A 16,093-nucleotide genomic window follows, 5' to 3' on the forward strand; every position below is an offset into this window, starting at 1 on the left:
CAACCGTGTTTTCCTATAGGCCCTAATAAGTGTGCATATTGTAAAGAAGAGGGCCATTTTAAAAATAGTTGCCCGGTTCTGTTACAGCGCGCGAATGGTGTTTCTGGTGTGAGGGGTCGAGGTGTTCAGCAAGCTTCTAGAGGTAGGGGACGTGGTATGTTCCCCCAGAGTGCGCATGCCTTTCCTCCACAAAATTCAATGAATTGTTTTGATCAGCAAAATGGTGCGTCTGGTAGGACGACTCAGCACTATGCTGACGACTACTATGTCGAAGGTGAGAATATGGACGGTAATGATTGCTAGGACAGCCAGAGACAAAAAGAGGGAGTTGTTTCAGTTCCAGTAGATCAGAGTGGACCTTATGTTGAAGTGATTACATCAGGTGTGTCAGACCCTTTTCTGTTGGATACTGGTGCTGCTAAGAGTTCCATTATGCACTCTAAACTCCCTGGCGCACCTTTGTCTGGCTTGACGAATGTTTCAGTAGGATTTTCTGGCGCCCCAGTTAGAAACCCGATTTCTAGTCCTTTGTCTCTTTCTGTTGGACCATGTGAATTGGAAGCACCCCTTATTTTGACAACAGGTTGTGGTGAGTATTTGTTGGGATTGGATCTATTGAAAAGATTGTATGCAACACTACAATGTTCTCCTTCGGGAGTACAACTTACATTAGGTAAGAGAGTGATCTCTCCGATGTATTTGTCGAAAGACCGATTCCCGGCCGAATTGTCTTCTCTTCCTGATATTCTTTGGGCTACTGGTCCTAATGATGTGGGTCTTTTGGAGATACCGCCATATGTTGTGACGCTGAAAGCAAATGTTCGAATGCCACGTATTCCCCAATATAGGATCTCTAGTGATGGTGAAAGAGCGTTGCTAGCGATCATTTATGACCTGATTGAGAAAGATGTGATTGAAGAAACGAGAGGTAATATGTGCAATAGTCCGGTTTTGCCTGTTCTAAAACGTACTGATTCTTCACAACCGCCTGTATATAGGTTCGTGTTCGATCTTCGCGTGGTGAATAAGATTGTAGTTCCGCAATTTCCTGTTGTTCCAGATATTACTGCCTTACTGAGCATGATTCAAGCTTCAGCCACTTGGTTTTCGGTGATTGATTTGAAGAATGCCTTCTTCAGCATCCCGATTGCCGAGGAGAGTAGAGATATCTTCGGCTTCTCTTTAGGAGGTCGAAGCTTCCGGTTCAAGCGCGCTCCTCAAGGCTATTGTGAGAGTCCATCAATCTATAGTCAGGCTTTGAAAACACAGCTTGATACGATTGTCTTACCTGATGGTGCTGCTCTTGTTCAGTATGTCGACGATTTGTTAATTGCTGCTGACAATAAAGAGATTTGTAAAGAAGCTACCTTGTCGTTGTTGCGTCATTTGTCTGACTTCCATCATAAAGTGTCTCTTTCGAAGCTGCAGTATTGTCGCCAAGAAGTGACCTACTTAGGTCATCTCTTATCGAAGGAGGGAAGAAGATTGACCCCAGAACGAATCCAAGCGATTGCGAAAATTAGTGTGCCAACTACTGAGAGAGAAGTGCGTGCTTTCCTGGGTATTACGTCGTATTGTAGACAGTGGATTCCCAATTTTTCGCTTCTTGCAAAACCTTTGATAGCCCTTACTGTTAATGATATTCCGAATCCTATTCCTTGGACTGACGAATGCCAGAAGAGTTTTTCTGAATTGCGTGATGCGTTGTGTTCGGCTCCTGTGTTGGGTACCCCCGACTACAGTAAGCCTTTTACACTCTATGTCCACGAGAGAGAGGGATGTGCATTGTCAGTTTTGACACAGCAGTTAGGCGATAAGCAACGTCCATGTGCGTATTTCTCGTCGACTTTGGATCCGGTAGCTAGAGCGTTGCCGAGTTGTTTGAGAGCCACAGCGGCAGCGGCTGTTTCTATTCGATATTCTGCTGGCTTGGTGATGGATAGTACGTTGATTGTAATGGTTCCACATGCAGTGGATACATTGTTGAACAGGACAAAGACACAGCACTTAACTAGTGCTCGATTGTCAGGTTATGAGTTGACACTCTTAGCGAGTCATGTGCATATAAAGAGATGCAACACGTTGAATCCAGCTACGTTGTTGCCTATTTCAGTGGAGACAGATGTTTCTGAACAGCATGATTGTTTTCTTAGGACAGAGGAGGAAACGAAAGGGAGAATAGACCTTAGGGACACTCCTCTTTCAAAGTGTGATGGTACCTTATGGGTAGATGGTTCGTGCTTCAAGCTCCCGAATGGTGATACGACTGCGGCATATGCTGTTACGACTTTGCATACGATTGTTGAAACTACACGCATCCCACATAACTCAGCTCAAGCAGCAGAGCTGATTGCATTGACAAGAGCGTGTGTGTTGTCAAAAGAGAAACGAATGACTGTGTACACTGATAGCCAGTATGCGTTTGGTGTGGCTCATAGTTTTGGACAATTGTGGAAAGAGCATGGGTTTCTGACTTCGCATGGAGCTAAGATTCAGCATGGTCAGTTGGTAAATGAACTCCTTGAGTCACTTACTTTGCCGTTGCAAGTTGCGATCGTGAAATGCAGTGCACCTAAGAAGGTTACCGATGACGTTCGTCGTGGTAATGCGTTTGCAGATGAAGTTGCGAAGGAAACTGCAAGGGATGTGATGAGTCGAATGTATGTTGCGGGTCCGGCGAGATGGGTTCCGGATAGAGGAATGTGTGAAGATACGATAGAGAGTGTGAAGTCAATTCAAGCTGAAGCTACAGAGAAAGAGTTGAGCGTATGGAGAGAGAGTACGGGTAAATTGGATTCGAATGGTTGTTGAGTTGAGTTGTCAGAGCATCAGCGACGGTTGTTACCCGATGTGTACGTGCTTGCAGTGGTTACAATGGCGCATTGAATGGCTCACATCAGTATGAAAGGGATTTGTAAGTTGTTGGCTCCAGTATGGCAAAATGCTGGAATTCCTAAGTGTGCAGAGAATGTGGTCAAGAATTGTATGGTTTGTCTGATGTACAATCCTGGCAAGGGAACTCCAACTCCAGCTGGTCATTTTGCGCCTCCGACGTATCCGTTCGAGGTTTTGCAGCTAGATTTCATCCACATGGAGAGGTGCAACAACCTGAAATATGTACTTGTGGTTGTTTGTGCCTTTTCAAGATGGGTAGAACCATATCCCCTGAAAGATAATACCGCCTTGTCCACAGCTAAAGCCCTTGTTAAGGAGTTTTTCCCTAGGTACGGTTTGCCGAAAATGGTCTGGAGTGACAATGGGAGTGAATTTGTGGGTCAAGTGATGAAGAGAGTATGTGATGGTTTAGGAATTTGTCAGAAACTCCATGCTGCAAATCACCCCCAATCAGCTGGTCTAGTTGAGTGCTATAATGGCACCCTTAAGTTGAAATTGGCCAAGATACAGGCGACCTCTGGTTTTAAAAGGCCTGATGCTTTGCCATTAGCACTTCTGTCAACAAGGATGACTGTACATTCTCGAGTGGGACTTAGTCCCTATGAAATAGTTTTTGGTCGCCCGGCAAACATATGGGGAGTGCCGAGGCCGACAAAATTCAGCGAGATTGAACACCCTGTATTGTTTGACTATCTGTACGAATTGACGGCTAAATTGCGTGTCTTACACCAACAGGTTCATGACACATTGCCTCAGGCTTCTGAAGATCCAGGACATGCCATCGATCCCGAAACCTGGGTACTGATAAAGAACTTTCAGCGGACAAAGAACGATCAGCCCCACTGGAGCGGTCCCTACTTGGTGCTATTGTCTACGCGATCTGCAGTACGAGTGCAAGGGAAGAAGAACTGGATCCACGGCGTACATTGTAAGAGGGTTCCTTTGCCTCTGCCGTACAACCGGTGGGTCCAGGAGGGTATTCCTGATTCAGAAACTGACACTGTGCCTCGTTTTCTGCCTTTTAGCGATGCACGTTTAATTGGGACGAGTTCTGAGCGTGAAAGTGACAATCTTCTGCAAGAAGCTGTGCCACCGTCAGTTCGACTGGACACTACTGAGCCTGAACTTTTATTCCGTGACCAGACATTGCCCGATAAAGGCCGTTATAATTTACGACCAAGAGTCATGGGACAAATAAAATAAGAAATTTTCCTTTTTACTATTTTTGAAATTCAGCTCTCCCATCTGAGAAACTGTTTTGGCCGATTTTTGTTTTTCGAACCCCCATCCGTGTTCAGCTGTAGGGTCGCGGTGTAAAGACTTGGGAGTGCAAGCCGAAGACATAAGGTCGACGGTTCTGGTTGGTCCTAGGGCGTTCCCTGGACTGACAGACGCATTCCTTAGCACGGAAGACCCAACAGCCCCGAGCAGCACGGTTAGAGGATGGAGTTTTTCGAGATGGAGAGACCTGTTAAAGAAATTCGTTTTAAGAGCAAAATGTGCCGAATTATGAGTAGAAAGTGTTTTTTAATATTATGTCTTTTCATGTTACTTAGCTTGATGGTGTTCTTGATGGGATATATTATATTCTCTTTTCAAGTGACGTTTGCACCCACTACACACCCCATACCTTCTTCTACTGTTTCTTCGCATTCCTTTCATCCTCTGCCTGAACATGAGTCCATTAGGAAATTGGAATTCGTTAATAACTCCTTTGTTCAGCTTCTGCACCAACACCAGCTAGTAGTGAACACGACTAATTGTTGGGTGTGCGGCCTTATGCCCCATACTACCGATAAAGGTATTCCTCACCTGGTCCTGCCATTTAGCTATAATGGTTCCGTGTGGGCATACAGAACGATGTCCATCTATGCTTGTGAAGTCTACCCCATACGTTCTGTGAAAGACAATCCAAAGAATAGTGCCCTAGTTAAGGGAATAGTCGATATGATTAAAGGAGCTAGTTCCTATGAGACTATCACGAGAGATGAGACACTAGCGTACATTGGATGGAACGTGACCAGATATGGAGCTAGTCTGAGTAAGAACCAGCAAGCGAAAAGATCCTCTCCGATTTGGATTGTACCCCATCAGGGTCATTACTGTCTGCAAGGTAATTGCAAGAATCTGAGAGCTCAGGTAGGGAAGAGTATCTGCACTGAGATGTATGTTTTTGCGTCCCAGACTTCCCCATCATTCCTAGCAGCTAAGGGTACCTACTTCATCTGTTATGATAGAACATACACATGGTTGCCCGCTGATTTCTCTGGCACATGTTTTGTCTCGTTCCTGTTGCCTCCTACCTATACAGCTGCGGCAGATTACAACAAGACGAGAGTCGTTAGAGGTGTCTTCAGTAAGGAAGATACTGCAGGACAAGAATTGGGAGATTTTCTGAAGGGTTTTCTGCCGTTTTGGGGACCTATGGTTAACAGCAGGAACATACGGCAATTGACGAGAGTGGTTGAGGCCACCATAGTTGAAACTGCCGGTGCCCTTAGCAACTTGACTGCTGAGCTCCAGTTGGATCGCCTTATGACTCTACAGAACAGGGTTGCGTTAGATGTCATACTTGCAGATAGAGGAGGGATATGTAAATTGATTCAATCGAGCTGCTGCGTTTTTATTCCAGACAACGCTCCGACAGTGTACCAAGCCATTTCCAAGCTACATATGATCTCCGAGTCTGTGCATGTGGACGAAGGAGATAGGTTGTTGATGGGATGGTTTTGGGGATTGTTATCCACTTGGGGATGGAAGATTCTGATGGTCAGCGGGGTGGTATTAGGTATCCTTTTCCTGTTTTGTCTTTGCGTACAGTGTGCCCCTGCTATATGTGGCCTTTGTGCTACTTCGTGCTCGAGGAGACCTGTCCAGAGAGAGTTACTAAGTACTAGGATGATGCTACAGCAACATCTTGATGGTCTGATGAGTATAGACCTGGATTCAGATTGACGTGAGTTTAGGTTATTGCCTATGTAAGGGCAAAAGGAGGGTCTGAGGTTCCGTGAATTCTGACCCTGGGTCATAATGGTTGTGGTTCTGTTACGAATTTGGTAACAGTGGACCGAAAATGACGAGTGTAATATGTACGAGTGTTTTCGTCATGTTCGAGTGATGGGATCACCATGAAATCAGGGATTCCGTTCTGAACCCTTGGGTTCCATTTTGTGTACGGCAGCCATTTTGTGGTTGCCCTCACATAGGCCGATGACTACGGCCGAACGAGTCCTTGGGACACGTCCACCTTTAGCTGACTCTTGTGTGACCTGGGCAAGCTGACTCCGTTGCCCGAAGCTAAACTTGTTGAGCCAGTTCCTTGTTCGGCAGCTGGTCAAGATAGAGATCAAAGAGGAGGACATTGCTGATTTTATGGTACACGCACACACCTTTCTATCTTGCTTCTCATCTGTTTCTGTTCCTGCTTTATGGCCTATTTACGATGGGGATGTGCCCGTTTTTATTATGGGTCCGATCGACCTGTCTGATGAAAAATGTTAAGTTTAACCAATGATTGATTTTGGGCTGGACAAACTGAAAAATGGGCTTGTCATCATGCTCCTGCTTTTGTCGTGGAAACATGTGAGTGGTAAAATTGTAAATAAGGAATGTTTGCCTGAAGCACAATTTTTTGTATAAAAAGGGATGGCTTGCTTTATAAAGTTGAGCAATTTCCTGAGAACATACACCGTGTTGTACTTCTAGGATCTCTGTTACTGGCTGCAGCTAATAAATGTGATCTTTGACGTCACCAAGAAGTACCCCGTGTCTCTGTATTCTAAGACAGGTGGACCCGGAGACTTTGGGCGTTTCCCCTGGCGCCGCTGGGTTCTAAAAACCCGGTTCTTCACTGGCACTCTAGCCGTCTACAGAGGCACAAAGCCTCCTGGCACAGGACCCTACTCTGCTCTGCTTGTTGCAGTACCACAGGATGGTGGTATTGACTGTGAGAACCTCCTTCACCTTCCCTTTAATGGATGACAGAAAATCCTTCACAACCAGACAAATGGCCGCTAGCACTAGTAGATTTATGTGGAGTGAGCCATTCAGTGGAGAACATAGCCCACTGATCTCCACCTCCCAAAGGTGAACTCCGGCCACCACCAGCCCTGTAGTGATGTTCATCACCTCCGTCTGCTCTGGGTGGGAAAAGGAGAGTGGTCTGTCACAGAACAAACTGTGATGGGTTAGCCCCCAATGTGGATCTTGAGGCCTGGGTGGGGTCAGAAAGTTGGCCATGATGAATGGCCATTTGGATTTCATATCCCAATGCAGGGCTCCCATGTGTAACCTAGTATAGTTGACAAAGAGTATACCTGAGGCCAAGAAGTCACAAAGCCACCCTCACCTGGATTAAGGATCAAGTCTGAAACAACAGGATCATAGTCATTCTGTCTCAGACGTGTTACTGGTGATGAATAGCCCTGTTCTCCATGTCTCCTGGATCTCCTCAATGAATAGGAGGTATGGGAATAAAGGAATTCCTGACCTCCGAAGATGGGCAGCAACCATCACCATCGTTTTCATGACCAACCAATGTGAGCATCTAATGGATAATGCGCGTGGCCACTGTCACCCGTAGACAAAGGCCTGTGAAACAGTCCAAGGACTCCGTCCAGTGTCCCAGGGACCAGAGCTTGTTGGATCTGAACCAAAGTGAGTCTTTTGATTTTGCCCATTTTCAAGGGTCAGAGGTTCAAGTTAGTCCTGAGGCTCATCTACTTTTTCGGGACAAGGAAATAGCAAGAATAACAACCTCCGACATCCTCTGAATCCAGTAGATTCTCAAGGGCACCAATGAAGAGGAACAGGCATACCTCCTGTATTAGGAAGGACAGATGCTATGCTGAAATTCATTATGGAGTAGGAGGAATACTGGATGGAGAAGAGAGATAAAACCTGTATAAATAATTTGCAAGTCTTATCTGTTGTGTGTGGTGGATTTCTCACCTTGGGGACAGTGCAGAATCCTGCTACCTCATTGGTTGGACAGTGGCTGCTGAAGGAAAACTAAAGTGGTTTGTTGGCTGTTTCACCAGGGAGTTGGAATACTGGTGCCCTTGCTGACCAATGTGTTGCCACTCAGTTTCTCGTCTGCGATCCTAAAAGGACTTGGCTGCATCATTTTCTGGGAATGCTGCCTCTAACAACACACCAGCCCTCTGGAACAGCCCCTAATTTTCCTGAACTGGTGCAGAAATGGTTTGCCACGGGTCAACAGCCCCAAAGAACGTGCCTCAGCATAGCTGCCTGTAAAGTGTTTCAAAGAGGAGTCCACCTCATCTCCAAATAGGCAAGACCCATAAAAGAGCTTGCCAATTACCATAGCCTGTATATTGGCAGAGAATCAATGGACCTCATCCAGGCATGTCTTTGAAGGCCAACACTGGTGGCCAAGGGTCCTGCCAATGCAATCAGCGGTCTCCATACCGGCACGGATAACATACTTGGCAGAGACTGCACTCCTTTTAAACTTCAACCACTAAAACTTTAAGCCAATGTACGAAAAGAAGTGTTTGAAGCTCCAGCGGGATACAAGCAATGAAACTACCAAAAACAAGACAAAATGTTCCTGTATAAACGCTGCAGCAAGCAGAGCAGAGCAGAGAAGAGAAGAGCAGACCAGCTCACACCTTACAAGCTTCACTTTATATTCATGGAGTGCAAAACATATATGTGCTGCAGAGAGCAAAATCCCAGGATTGGGACTCCGTTTCTGCTTTATTTTGTAAGCTCTTCCCTAACTGGTGTGTTAGACAAATGTACTGTGTAAGCAGGGAATTGGAAAATATATTTTTGGGAAAAGGTATGTTCCAGTATTTCGCGCATGTACAGAGAGTTTCTACACTTTATTATTAGCAGAGACCACCCAATGGCACTGAACATGTCTCATCAAATTACATTTCCAACAGTGCAAACAGTGTGCTTTAGAGTTGGAACTCTTTACAACAGAAGGGGAGATGGTTCAACAGTTTTCGATAGCATGCACTGTCGAATATTAGACGTAATAGTTTCCTCCCAGTATTGCTTTATTTTGTACTGTACCCCAACAGTCTCATGTATGACCTAACACATTTCCACAAACCCCTTTCTTTAGAAGACACGTGGAAATTAAGAATATAAATAATTTCCACAAATCAAGATTGCACATATTTTACTGTAGGGGACCGGAACCATTATTTAAACAGGCCAGTGTACTTACCTGATTTCGAATGATGGCCAGTTTTCTTGGCAGAACCTGTCGAGAGTAAATAAAAAGTTTAAAAGTAATACTTCATATTACAAACAAAATACATCCTTCTGCAAGCATTTTCTTAAATGCAACACAAATCCTAGCCCTTGGCCAGAAGGCTGTCTGATGCCTGAACAATAAACTCTCATGGCCTTGAAATCAATGGATTTAAAGCAACAAACAATGCATTACTTACTTCCGGTAGGGCTATTTCCGGTCGATACTCTAACTGCAGATTCGTTACTTTGTAATTCCTCACCTTGTGAATCTCCTTACACACTAAACTGGATCCAAAGACTGATGTAATAGCTACAGGTGGAGCCACTGGCCATGGTTGCAACTTCAACCCACCACCGGACATGACAACACAGAGCAGCATAAAAGTGCCATTGCAGTATGCTGACTTCAGTTAAAACATTATTTCTTTCCATGCCAAAGACATGGAACATAGCAGACAAATGTAATGGTAGCTGGTTGTCTGCTAAGTCTAATGAAGACTCTTATTAAATCCTGAAGATCTGTGCCGCATAAAAGGGAGGGGGGAGGGTGGTGAGAAATCTGCAGGCAGAATAACGAGCGCATCGCACTTACGGCCCAAATCGAGGACATTTGCTCGCCTGAACGGGCCTTATTCCTGTCATCTGCCTTATCTCGGCTTCTCCCTACACTTGACTCCCGGTTTTCGCTAACAACGATCACGCCCGATGCGGGACGTGCTACACGGATACCATTTTATGCCGTATCCTCGCCCTGACTGGTTTCCCGCGTCATCGACCATTGTTTAACCTTGTTAATTGGCTCATTAACCACTGGATGCCCGTTTTCCGTGTATTGAGGCTGACCCCAGCAAGCACGTTTCTTCATATCGTGGGCTACTTCCCAGGCATTTGTTCGATATTTCAGTCCTGATGATGTTCCCAGAATTTCTCTTGGAATCGAAACATCGTTAACACCAGCATCTTAACTCTATACTTTAATTCATTATTTATGTGGATTACAAGATGCATTTCTCATTGTGACTTTTGTATATCTATATATTTTTTCTTTATAAAAGTCACTTTTAAAGTCACTTGCCTGTGGTACAGAAATCGCTGATTTCCAATTACCCTGTCTTGTTTAGCTCACTCACCGTGTATATTTTATTGTGTGTTTAATTATATGTAAATAAATATCTTGATATTGTCGATTAAGACATAAACAGAGCCAATCTCTATTGTGATAATTTGGCTACAAATGTTTTGATTATCGAACTTAAAGGGAACACTGCCTCATATAATTAAGATATGGAACATAGCAGACAAATGTAATGGTAGCTGGCTGTCTGCTAAGTCTAACGAAGACCCTTATTAAATTCTGAAAGTCTGTGCTGCATAAAGGGGAGGCAGGAGGGTGGTGAGGAATCTGCAGGTAGAGTAACCCTGAAGGTAGGTAACTTAAGCTGCTGGATACTTCTAACCACTGATTTCTCTCTTTGCGAATCAATGTCAGAGGAATGCCCATTTCAAGAAGGTAGGTCTGAGGCATGGACTTTACAACGGTCCTGCGGAAAAGAGAGGGCAAAAATAAATTCCCTCCCTAAATATTTGTGAATCAATGCAGTAGTGTCTGATAATAGTGTGAGCAGATGCTTACATGGCTGCTTGACAGATGTGTTATTCTGGAAGGCCCTGAGAGCAGTAGTTACTGCTTATGCTCTAGTGAAATAATCTATAAGGCCCTCAAGAGGATCCTTTTAGGCCAGGGTGCAGCATTGCTTGAATCTGAGGATAATTCATCAGAAGAAGGTCTGATTCTGGACTGCCTTTCCATTTTTAGCAGCAGCAAACTTAACAAACATCTGATTATCTTCCCTAGGGTCTCCAATGGGTCGATTGATAGCTACTACTACCTCACATCCTGCATTAAAACTACCTCTCCGATGGTTTGGGACTATGCAGCCCCTGTTTTGCTGAGTGAGCACTTTAAAAGATTGTACGGATCATTCGTGAGGCTAGGGAAGATAATGAACAAGTAACTTACCTTCGGTAACTCATTATCCGGTTGAGACTCTTACTTGCTGCAGATTCCTTACGTTTGAATTTCCCTGGCGTCAGGCTGGATTTGGAAACTTTTGCTGAGCAAAACATATTGCGCGCATCAACAGGGTGGGTCACTTAGTCTCCATGTGAAATCAGTGGCGTTGTTTATGACATTGTGGTGCCTATATAGTTGCCACCGAGGCATGCGGACGTTAGTATTTTTTGTTTTTTCCAAGCCAGTAGCGCAGAGCCACCAAGTAACTGACGTAGTCGTGTGCAAAACTAGGGCCCTGAAAAGGAGAGTAATCCTAGCCCTACAATATTAGTCGGCAAAGCTGTGAGGCATGAATTGGACAGTCAGGAATCTGCAGCTAGATAGTCTCTACCAGATAATGCGTTACCGAAAGGTAAGTAACTTGTTCATCTGATAGAGACTTCTAGATGCAGATTCCATACCTTTGAATTAGATACCCAAGTCATACCATCCCGATGTGGGCTACGGGCCATTATCCTTTACTAGGAACTCCTCCAGGACCGAGCAAGCAAAGTGCCCGTCCCTGCGGACCTGACCGACCAGGCAATAGCATTTTGCAAACATCTGATAAGATGCCCACATTGCTGCCTGACAGATGTATTGCACTGGGATACCCCGAGCCAAGGCCGTAGTCGCTGCCTTTCCTCTGGTGAAATGGACCCTTAGTCCCTCAGGGACTGCTTCTTTGCAAGGGCATAGCAGATCTTAATGCAGAGAATAACCCAGCAAGAGATGGTCCTTTTCTGCACTGCTCTTCCCTTCTTTGCTCCCACATTCCCCAGAAAGAGTTGGTTGTCCACCTGGAACTCTTTAGTGAGATCAAGTTAGAACGACAACACTCTTTTTGTGTCCAGTCGGTAGAGGCGCTCCTCTTACTTAGAGGGATGCGGGGAGCAAAGAAGGTGGGCAACTTGATGGACAGACCCAGATGGAAAAGGGCCACAACTTTCATTAAAAAGGATGCCAGGGTGCAAAGCACCACTTTGTCTGGAAAGGACATAAGATAAGGAGGAGAGCAAGATAACAACTGCAGTTCACTCACCCTCTGGGCCGATGTAGTCGCCACCAAGAAGGCTGTTTTTATGGTCAACAGCCAGAGGGGACAATTGTGTAAAGGCTCAAAGGGAGCGCACATCACATAGGTGGTGACCAAATTAAGGTCTTACTGCGGAATAACATAGGGCGTAGATGGATAAAGGTGAGCCTGCTCTTTCAGAAATCTATGTGCAATGGGAGATTTGAAAAGAGAGGGTTGGTCTGGCAGATAAAAAAAAGGAGACAGAGCAGAAGGTCAACCCTTGAGAGTTCCCAAACCAGAGCCCGGTTGGGCAAGGGTCAGAATGAACAGAAGGGCAGTAGAAAGAGGGTCAATAGACCTTTCTGTACAGTATTATACAAATTTCTGCCATTGGCAGGTGTATACCATCTTTGTGGAGGGCGACCTGGCCGCCAGAATAACATTACAGACATCAGGAGGTAGGTCAAAAGCCATCAACTGTCACAGGGTAAACTCCACACATGGAGGTGCAGAGTTGACAGGTTCTGGTGGAGAACCCTCCCCTGCTGCTGCGACAGAAGATCCTCCTGAAGAGGCAGCCCAACTGGAGGAACAATGCTCATTCTAAGAAGCTCTGTATACCAGACTCTCCTTACCCAGTCCGGAATCAAAGGATGACTTGGCCCAGTCTCTCCTGATATTCTTCAGATCCCTGGGCAGGGGTGGTGTGGACGGAAGACATACAGCAAGCCTGAGCTAAACTCACAACAAAAGGTGTTGCTGAGCAATAGACGCCTTGGAAACTCCAGCACGCAGTCCTGCTGACACTGCGCGTTCTCTTTAGAGGCGACCAAATCTAACGAAGATTCTCCCCACTTCTGAAAGAGACCTTGGGCCACCGCTGACTAGAGATGTAATTCGTGATCTGCTAGGCATCAATGGCTGAGATCATCCGCTTTGGCATTCAAAGTACTTGCCAGGTGTTGAACCACCAAGGTTATGCCCTGCTGTTCCAGCCATGTACAGAGACGCATGGCCTCTCGACAAAGGGACCACTACCCGACCCCGCCTTGCTTGTTAAAGTACCAGAAGGCAGTGTTGTTGTCCGTGAAAAACTGCACTAGCTTCTCCTTGACAGCGGGAAGAAATGCTTTCAATGCCAATCGAATTGTTTGAAGCTCCAACTAATTTATGTGGAGCCCCAACTCTGCAGGAGACCAGTGACCCCTGATTTCCACCTCTCCCAGATGTCCGCCTGATCTCAGAAGTGGTGGATCTGTTACGGCTGTGAAATCACGTTGGGGAAAGGAGAGGGGTCTGCCATTGATCCAATCGCGGTTCGTCAACCACCACTGTAGTCTCTTCGGAGATCTGCACCATGTCGGTGTGATTTCCCCGCTCTGGTGCATTTGAACTTCAGGTCCCTATCCAGAGCCCACATTCGCCACCTGACAGACATGCTTCACATGAGGCCATCAGTCTCAGAATCAGTCTCACTGAAATCCAGGAGAGAGGCCAAAACATCTGTATTATAGACTGAATATTCTGGACTCACTCTTCGGGAGGATAGGCCCGAAACTGCACTGTGTCCAGAACTGCTCCATTAAAGGGAGCGTCTGAGAAGGAGTCAGGTGTGACTTTGGTATGTTTATAGAGAACCCCCAGCAAATGCAGGAGGTTTGCTGTAGTCTGAAGGTGGGAGACCACTGCCTTGGGCGAAGACGCATGCAACAGCCAATCATCGAGGTAGGGGATCACTGACACCCCTAACCTGCACAGATGAGCTGCGACCACCACCACCACCTTGGTGGACACCCGAGGGGCACTGGTAACGTAGAAGGGAAGCACAGTAAACTAAAAGTGCTTGCGTTCTACCTTGAACCGCAGGTAACGCCTGTGGCCTGACAGAATGGGGATGTGAAAATATGCATCCTGTAGGTCCAACGCTACCATCCCGTTGCCTTGGTGAAGGGCAGACAAGACATGGGCCAAAGTAAACATCTTAAATTTCTCCTTCTTTAGGAAGAGATTGACGGTCCGAAGAGCTCAAATGGCCTGTAGCCCCTTTTTTAGGTCTCGCCTAGGCAGCACATGCGCTGTCCCATCGAGAGATGCTGTATACCGTAGAGTGGGGAAGCTCCACCCACTTTCCACCTATCTTTTTGATTGGCTGAGTTCCTAAATGCTGCAATCTAATTGGTTTTCCTCAACTTAATCCCGCCTCCTGATGGCCATGTTGTCATTTTTCTCCTTCCATAGCTATCAGCCCCTTTACATTTAAAACTGTTTTGTTCCCTAGCCTCCCCCCGTTTCCTCCTGCAGTCCGTCACTTCTGTACCCACCACAACCCCCCACCCACTCCTGTTCCTGCCTTCTTGAACGACCGCAGTTTTATTTACAATGCAATAGGTCTTGTGTAAATACAAGTCTTCTTGCATTTGTAAATGCTTTTTTCCCTCCGAATGGCTGGCTGCATTCGCACTCTATTTTGCCTGATCTAGACTCTCGCATGCGTGCAGTGCTATACATCGTACGCATGCACGCCAAAAGTCTGCCGCTTGTTCTTTTTTGCCCCCTCCTCCATCACTGGTTCAGCACAGCGCCGGCTTTCACAGGAACGAGGCGCGTCTCATAGTACACGGCTTGCCTGTTTTTTTTTTTTTAATTAACATATTAAATAATGGTGGCCGCAGGTCTTGTTTCCTCTGCCACCCGGTCTCAATTTCACAAATGACCGAGATCGATTGGTGTTGCCACTGCTTTTTTAAATGGGAGTCTCGTGCCTTTAAAAAAAAAATATCCTATTTCTTAATGCTCGGTTTTAAAAAATGCGAGCCTTTCTTGTCTTCGGTGCAGCGGCACCACCACTTTCGGGAGGCAGATAATGCTTTGGGGCGATCTTGCCTGTTAGGGTAACTAGGGGGGTCGTGGGGGTTGGGCTGTCAGCGGAAGGGGAGACCGCGTTTGAGTCAATATCACCCCTAATGACTCCGTCTTAATAAATTCTAGCTCGCTGACCACCAGGGGGTGGTACAGCAGTAATAGGAAGGTGCTCCACCTTAGCCAAGCTTGGCCTGGCATGCCTGGATAACCTGTGTTTCATCCCCCAAGGGGCACTTCCAGGGCCTGCATTGAGGACGGGTAGTTCTGCCAGTCGACAGTGCTATCCCCTGGGAGAAGCAATCACTGTGGTTCTTTGGCCATGACTTCCAGTGGCAGAAAACCTCAGTAACGCAAGCCCTTGTGTATTCTGTATGTTGTTTAAGTTAGGCATGGTGGACGCCGCTGCACTGTCGTATTGACCAGGAGAATTGTACCATATTTTACCAGAGAATGCAACATTATCCGGGTTCAGATGCCCAGTCGACATTCCATGCAGGGCCCCAACTACTGTTGTGCCCTCCCTCCTCCCCAGCGGGGCACAGTGGGGGATGGAGGTTGAAAGGAGGGCAGTAGGATGGTTGCTGTGCACATAATGGAGGATGGTGTCTCTTACCTCTGGTTGCTGTTGTGGCACATACCGGGGGTTATCAGTCCAACACTGATGGTTTGTTGGATGCGGCCTCCTCCTCCATGCCACGACAACCTGGGGTGCAGGTATAGAAGGGGCACGAGTGAGGCCTAAGCACCATATCCACTGCCTAGGGAGCCATGACCAAAGACAAATGAAATAGCGTAAAGAGTTACGACAGAACAGAGCAATACCGTGGGTACGACCCTCCCGGGATCCCTCTGTTTGGATGTAAAAGATAGATTGTACATATGTAAAGGATAGGTGAAGGAAAGCTAAGCCCTTGCCTGCCCCACGTAAGGAGGGCGCCAGTGAGTTCATTGAGGTAGGGAAAGAAGGGACATCCGCAGAGTCTCCTTGGACGGTGTTGACTGCCGGCCGCGAGGAGATTCATCGCTTGCTCCGT

The 16,093-nt window shown here is 46.3% G+C and overlaps 1 protein-coding gene across 1 annotated transcript in view; it reads right to left on the reverse strand.

Moving 5' to 3' along the window:
- Positions 1-16,093, reverse strand: part of LOC144828412 (uncharacterized) — a 2,343,931-nt gene that overhangs the window by 1,223,792 nt on the left and 1,104,046 nt on the right. The window contains exon 12 of the mRNA XM_078686536.1: positions 9,098-9,133. Within this exon, the coding sequence (XP_078542662.1) occupies positions 9,098-9,133 (36 nt within the window). The remainder of the gene's footprint in view (positions 1-9,097; positions 9,134-16,093) is intronic.

This window comes from Lissotriton helveticus, chromosome 4_1 (assembly GCF_964261635.1).
Source record: "Lissotriton helveticus chromosome 4_1, aLisHel1.1, whole genome shotgun sequence".
NCBI lineage: Eukaryota > Metazoa > Chordata > Amphibia > Caudata > Salamandridae > Lissotriton > Lissotriton helveticus.